Source organism: Vespula pensylvanica, chromosome 12 (assembly GCF_014466175.1).
Source record: "Vespula pensylvanica isolate Volc-1 chromosome 12, ASM1446617v1, whole genome shotgun sequence".
NCBI classification, from domain to species: Eukaryota; Metazoa; Arthropoda; class Insecta; order Hymenoptera; family Vespidae; genus Vespula; species Vespula pensylvanica.
In genome coordinates this window covers 2,399,133-2,406,632 of record NC_057696.1, presented here as the reverse complement: position 1 = coordinate 2,406,632, position 7,500 = coordinate 2,399,133, and the positions used below count along the sequence as shown (strand labels likewise).

The 7,500-nt window shown below is 33.5% G+C and overlaps 1 protein-coding gene across 12 annotated transcripts in view; it reads left to right on the top strand.

The window, feature by feature from the left end:
• The window catches only part of LOC122633572 (polypyrimidine tract-binding protein 1), a 305,402-nt gene that overhangs the window by 190,438 nt on the left and 107,464 nt on the right, over positions 1-7,500 (top strand). For 10 of the 12 annotated variants that reach the window (XM_043821591.1, XM_043821590.1, XM_043821589.1 and 7 more), the window contains one exon: positions 4,290-4,394. The exons of the other annotated variants lie outside the window; for them this stretch is intronic. In XM_043821591.1, the coding sequence (XP_043677526.1) occupies positions 4,290-4,394 (105 nt within the window). The remainder of the gene's footprint in view (positions 1-4,289; positions 4,395-7,500) is intronic. 12 annotated transcript variants of the gene reach the window in all.

The window sequence follows — 7,500 nt, the reverse complement described above, 5'->3', positions numbered from 1 at the left end:
GATATTATATATGGAAGATATAAACAATGAAAAATCCAAGGACTTCTTCGTCCTTGGCCGCGTCCTTTTTTTCAGAAGCCTTTCATTAGTAAACATTAGACGGTATAGTTTGTTTATCGAGGCGAAAAACACAGTGTTATTGTCTGAAACACACCGTAGAGAAACGCATATATATATATATATATATATATATACCTACATACATACACATATATATATATATATGAGCACCGGACTTATTCTTCCACTTCTTCTTCTACTTCTCTCTGTAAGTAAGTTAGTCCGTTTGTGGTTGAGTGAAATAGAAAGAGAGACAGAGAGAGAGAGAGAGAGAGAGAGAGGATTATTTCCCGAGGGATCGTAAGGATCTTTTTCTTTTTCTTTTTTTTTCTTTTTTTTTTCGAAGAACATTCGTCGAGCTTCCTCTCTCTCTTTCTCTCTCTCTCTCTCTCTCTCTCTCTCTCTCTCTATTTATCTCCCTTTCTCTCTTTTTTCCCTTCCATTGCTTTAATAGTTCCACAAAAAAAAAAAAGAAAGAAAAGAAAAAAAAGGAATGAGGAAAGAAACCGAACGTTTTCTTTGGTCGAGCTCTGAGAAAAATTCGTTCGTTTCGTCGTGAAACGAAAGAAAGCAGTGGAATAAGGGTGGACAACGAGAGAAAGAACGGGAAAAGTAAGAGAGGAGAGGGATGATGGTTGGGAGGACGGAGTTAAAGAGGGAGGATAGCAGAAGAGGAAGAAGAGAAAGAGAAAGAAAGAGAAAGATGGAGGATCGTCCATAATCCATACATTCGTGAAAAATAAATAATACAGAAGCTTTTTAAGAGTCTCTCTGACATACAAGTGAAAGATAGATAGATAAATAGATAGATAGATAGAGAAAGAGATATATAGATAGATAGATAGATAAATAAAAAAAGAAAGAAAATTCGTCTCTCACTTCCTTTTCATTTCTTCGTCTCTTTTCCTCACATTTTCTCTCTTTCTCTCTTTTTTTTTTTTTATCTTCGTCCTTGTCCTATCCACCCTTTCTTTCTCCTTTCACATAAGTACGAGCAAGTATTACAAGACCAAAGGCGATCTGGTAGTTTCTTTCTCGCTTTATCCAGAATATCCGCGATTTTAGTTCTCTATTTCTCTCTCGTTCTTTCTCTTTCTCTTCTTTTCTCTCTCTCTCTCTCTCTCTCTCTCTCTCTCTCTCTCTCTCTCTCTCTCTTTTTCGATCTTTGAACGAGTCTCTTATACCTAATGGACTGTACTCGGAGTCGAGACTTTAAGCAAGAAATATTCGAGGCGGAAGTAAGTCCAACCCCTGTCTCTATTTCTCTCTTTCTCTCTCTGTCGCGCTTTCTCTCGCTCTCTTTCTTTCCTCTTTCTCATATCTTCAATTCTCTTTCTCGAGTGATACACGTCGACGATAACGTTCATCGTATTACCACGGAAGAAGAGAAAAAGAAAGAGAAAACAAGAGAAAGAAGGAATGAAAGAGAAAGTTAAACGAAAACTTGCATTTCTTTCTTTACTATGATTTCTTATTTTTTTCCTTCGACGATTCTTATCCTCTCTCTCCTTTTTCTTTCTTTCTATTTATTCTGTCAAGAATTAACTGACCTATCACAAATTTTCTCAAAATATATACGCGAACGAACGATTTCCGACTCTCATCTTCGAGTTTAATATCACCTTGAAGCCGTTCAAACGACGTCTCTTATAGGAAGCAAGAGAAGATCGTTACTATATCGAGTTAACTATCGCCATAGCAATAGCCATAGACTCTTAATGGCCAGTTTGAGGATTCCTTTTATGTTCTCCTCGACGATTCCAAGGGTTTCTTAGCACGAAAGCGACACGTTTCTCTCATTCGATTTCTCTCTCTCTCTCTCTCTCTCTCTCTCTCTCTCTCTCTTAGTCTCTCTTAGTCTCTCTTTCTCTTTTTCTCTAAACTTTCATTTTCTTTAAATCCAAATGGGTCAAACCGATCAACGTCGGCCAATATACGATCATTACGATTTATATCGATTTATATTATTTACGGCAGAACCACTCGAAATTTATTGGAAAACGCATAATTCGTTTGTTGGTGTGTATAATACGCATATGTATAATACATTGAAATTTAACAGAACGTTCTCGCGCAATACGCCATAATTCATTCGTTCGTTATTAATGAGAAGCCCTTTACCCCTCTATCACAACCTCCACTTCCTCCTTCTCTCTCTCTCTCTCTCTCTCTCTCTCTCTCTCTCTCTCTCTCTCTCTCCCTCCCACCCTTCTTCCTTCCTCTCTCTTTCTCTCTTTCTCGTAATTGTATTCAGTGAAATTGTTTATTATTTAAACTCGACGCGATTACGGTAGTTTGAGGTTGCTCGTAGTTAGAACGTAATCAGAAATAATTTAGGCGGACCGTTTGCCCTATGCAACAACTACCACCACCATCACCACCCGTTCTCTCTTGCAGTGCGCGATAATAAATTTATTATTTCTCACTGACTAAGCACCGAGTTTTATCTAAGGAACGAACAACACTGCCGGAGAAATAAATAACGCAACGTGAACGTTTTCGTCGTTACACAAAACACAATGCTCGTCGTTATAGTTAGTTTTCTTTTACCAACCCTTTTCACCTTTTTCTTTTTTATCCTTGAGGAAGGGGTGAGTGGAGCGAGGGGGAAGGGAATTTTTTTTCGCCTCCAATTTTTCTTTTTTTAATTTTCGTAATTTCTTTCTTTCTTTCTTCTCCGTTTTCTTTCTTTTTTCTATTCTTTTCTTTTTTCATTATTTTATTTTATTTCGTTTTATCTTATCTTATCTTATCTTCCTTATCTTTTTATTCTTCTTTTTTTCTTCTTCTTCTTATTCCTCTTTAATATACTTCGAAAAACGAAGAGATCTTCGCGTTCGTAGAACTTTATCAAATTATCGGCTGTTTATTAAATTCTTTTAACTTTCACATTCTTTCGGTTTTTCTCTTCGTTCTTATTTTACGAAATGTTAACTATGAGTCGTTCGTTGTTTTCATTTATTTTTTCTGTTTTCTTTGTTATTATTATTATTATTTTTCTTTTTCTGTTATTTTTAATTTTGTCTGTCGCTCCTCTAGAATATTTCGAATATTTTAATTATTGCATTAACGATTATTCGAGGAAAGAAATTGCGACAAAGTACGAGGAAATATTTTTTTTTTAAGGGAAAAATATGATTTAGAGTTTGATAGTTATCGTCATTTTTATACGTAGGAATAAAATTTAATAATGAAATTAAAAGGATCTGATTTTTGATGCAAAGCACCTTCCTTCTTTCTCTCATTTGTGAAATTTCGTCATTTAAAACAAGTACACGAAGAAGGTTTATGTTGAACAACGTAGAAATCTTCTTTGGGAATCTCTTTTGCTTGAATAATCACGAGCTTTCTTTCTCTCTCTCTCTCTCTCTCTCTCTCTCTCTCTCTCCCCCCTCTCTCTCTCTCTCCTCCTCTTTCTATCTCTATCTTTCTTTCTTGTCCTTTTGAATAGTTAGGACATAAGTTTATACTCGGATTAAAAGCATCTTCTCTTGAAGTCCTCTTTTCCGGGTGTCACCTCTTACGTTTCGTTTCTTTGAAAAAGCTTCCTTCTTTTACTCTTACTACTACTCCTATTACTACTACTGCTACTACTACTACTACTACTATTACTACTATTACTACTACTACTACTATGAACACTACTACTATTTTCTTCTATATATATATATCTTTCGTTTTCTTCCTCAGAGTCGCACTCGGAAGATGAAACTTCGAAAGGAATCAACGAAGAGATTTCTAATCCCTCTTTTCATCCTTTTTAAGTAGTTCTCGTTTAAAGGGAGGCTCGTCACGATTCGAATCGAATTGCGAAGGCTCCATCGGCTTATCTTACGGCTGATATCTTCTAATAAACGATTAGTTTGCTCTCTCTCTCTCTCTCTCTCTCTCTCTCTCTCACACTCTTTTAAATAAAGGAAGATATCTCTCTCTTTTTTATGTTTTATATATATATATATATCTTTTTATTTTATATATATACTCTCTCTCTCTTTATAATTATTATTATTTTATTATTATAATTTTATTATTATTATTATTATTATTATTATTATTATTATTATTTTTCAAATTTTATTAGAAAAATCAAATTTTTTCGCGAACATCGTTAAACGACAAAGACGACCACGACAATGACGATGACTATAACGATGACGACGACGATGACGACGAAGACAACGTTGAGAGAGGGGGTTATCTTTTCATTATCTTTTAATTGTTTGTTTCAGAGGGGTAGCGACGAGCTTCTGTCGCAAAGCGGAGCAGTCAGCAATGGTGCTGCAATGAGTCCTCAGCCTCATCACGCGGCTGATAACAACAATGACGCCAAAAAGGTATGGAAATGTTTACAAACTTTTTGTTTTTCTTTCTTCTTCTTTTTTTTTTATTATCGTTTTTTTTCCTTTTCTCTCTTTCGCTCCTTTCTTCCTTCTATATCTTAATTTTCGTTTATTACTCTAGCTGAAAGAGATAGACTAAACATTTGCACGTCGTTCGTAGATTTGTTGTACGTATACGTATACATATATACATACATACATACATATGTACATTGTATACAACATGCATATATATATATATACATATATAAATATATATATATATATAAGTTTTTTATTATAAGAAATTCACAGTTCGAGTTTTATTCTTTTTTTATCTGTTTTCTTTTTTTATTATTATTATTTCTTTTTTATCTATTTAATTTTTACACCTCCCACCACATACCACCCCCTCCTCTTCGTTCACATCAACATTTACATTCGTTCAATATCTTTCATTTTTTGTTTTTATCATCATTTATTGTGAACGTCACTGCATTCAACTTCAACCCCCCCCCTCCTACCCCTATTCCGTACTACTACATCTTCTTTATTTTTTCATTCTCTTTTTTTTTTTTTTTTGTTATCATCGTTTATTTTGTCGAAGATACGAGCTGAACCAAAATCGAATTACCGAGCGATAGCTCGGTGAACGTTTGTATTCTTTTTACGAGCTCGTGCATGTTTTCTTCTTTTCTCTTTTTCTTTTCTTTTTATTTTCTTTTTTAGATTCACATTTTCTTTTTCTTTTTTTTTTTTTTTTTTCATATCTTTTTGCCAACAATTCTCTAAACCTAGTTTAGTTTAGTGCACGTTTTTGTTGTTACTACAAAGCCGAACGTTAAAACACGTACACGTATAGACGCACGCACACATTAAATCGATTAATCGATTATTATCTTAGTATTGTTCTGATTTTTCTTTCATTATTATTATTATTATTATTATTATTATTATTATTATTATTACTACTATCGTTGTTGTAGTTATTCTTATTATCATCATTATTATTAGTATTGGTATTATTAACAAATCTAAATAAAAGACATGGTCGGTACGTGGCAGAAAAATCAGTGAGTAAAATAATTTTTAAATGATTATGATCGTCAATCTCAAATTGTTTATGATAATAATTAAACGTGTATATCATTGATCCGTCTATCTCTCTCCCCTCTCTCTTTCTCTCTCTCTCTCTCACTCCCTCTCTTTCTCTTTCTCTCAAGTTCCTTTCAACGATGAAGAAAAAAAAAAGAGAAAAGGATACAGGTAATGAGTCTGCTAACGAAGGAAAAAGAAATAAGAAAGAATGAGATTTTAATTATTCGAATTTTCAGTGACCTTCGATCGATAGATTACAGCTCTTATCTTAAATATATTCGCATACTAATATCGTATCACATATATATATATATGCTGTATCTCTCATCCTCATTTTCATTCATTCGAACGTCGTTAAAACAATCATCTCTCTGTCTCTCTCATTCATTAAAAATTTTCCAATTCGTCGCGAGCAAGATGGATATGTTTAATAGACCATTAGACGGAGAGAGCGGAGTTTACGAAATAAATTTAATAAAATTCATTTCAAGAGAGATGCATGTATTACTCTTCGTTTTCCTTTTTCTTTGTTTTTTTTTTTTTTTTCTCTTTACTATGCTTTTTATCGAACAAATCCGGCAGACATGACCCCAATGGTCTTATGGTATTATTTATTTCACAAACGTTTGTATTTGTACTCTCTTATTTCTTTTAGACTCTTTTCCGTTCTATTATGAATTATTAATATTTATTCGAATTAAATAAACTGCATATCTCTATGACATATCGTATCTTCTTTTCGCTCGTTCTAACGAATTTTGAATCGTTTAAAAAAGAATAAAAATAAAATAAAGGAAAAATAAAAAAAGGGAAAAAGATGAATACGTTTAATCCGTTCACCAGAGAAGATTTTCATATCGGTTGAACCTGGGTGTACGTGCGGAAATTTATTTCGATTGAATATAAAATTATTAGGATGTGGAGAAAAGGAACATCGGATGAATTAATCAATCGTAAAAATGAACTCGTGTTTTTTTCCGATTAAATGGTTATACCTCTTTAATGCCTGATCGGTTGCGATAAAAATTCAACAAAGAAGGAAAAATCAAATAAAGGCAAACAAAAAAGAAAGGAAGAAAATAAAAACAATCATAAATAACAGAAAATACTGTTGTTCGAATTTTTTGCAGTCGGGTGGTTGAAATAAAATAAAGGAAAAGAAAAAAAAAAAAAAGAAGAAGAAGAGCCGATCAAAACGAAAATAATATAAAAAACAAAAAAAAAGAAAGAAAGAAAAAAATCGTACGAATCTAATTTGCGTTTCGTTAGAAATTTGAATGGCATCATCGAATCCATTGCAATTTTTTAACAAACATTTCTTTAGAGATGTGAAAAAATCGGGAAAAGTAGATTAAAATCCACTATATCTATAAATAGGAAAAAAAAAATACACATACATATATATATACGTCAAGTGTTTCCCATTTTAAGGAGTATACAATGTATAAATGTATATATGTATATATACGTATGTACACACACACACACACACACACACACACATATCTCAGTACTACTCAAGCAAAAGTAGTAACTCTATAACAGCATAAAAATGGATCGAGGAAGAGGTGTGGTGGGTGGGGAAGAAAAGAAGGGAAAAAAAAATAGAAAAAAGAGAGAAAAAAGTAAAAAGAAAAAAAAAATGAAAAAAAGAAAGAAAGAGTGGGGGGAAAAAAGCTCCAATACTCGTTTCATACGACGACGAGAAGGGAATAGAAAATGCGATGCGAAAAGAGTCGCATCTAGAGCGGATCGTTAAAGCGCGACCGCGTTTGTGTTCTCACGTATATGCAGTTAGAAGGGATGAGAAGAAAGAGGAGGAAAGGGGTGGTCCAGAGGGGGAAGAGTTAGAGGAAGGGTTGAAGAGGGTGAGAGAGAGAGAAAGAGAGAGGTATATTGGTGTTGGTAATAGTAATACATGGTGGATGGTACCCGGCAGAAGATTCGGTGACAAAGCTGCCTCTTTTCGTTCTCTTCTTTTACTTTGAAAACGTACACGCTCTACTTTTCGCAGGTTCGTCTG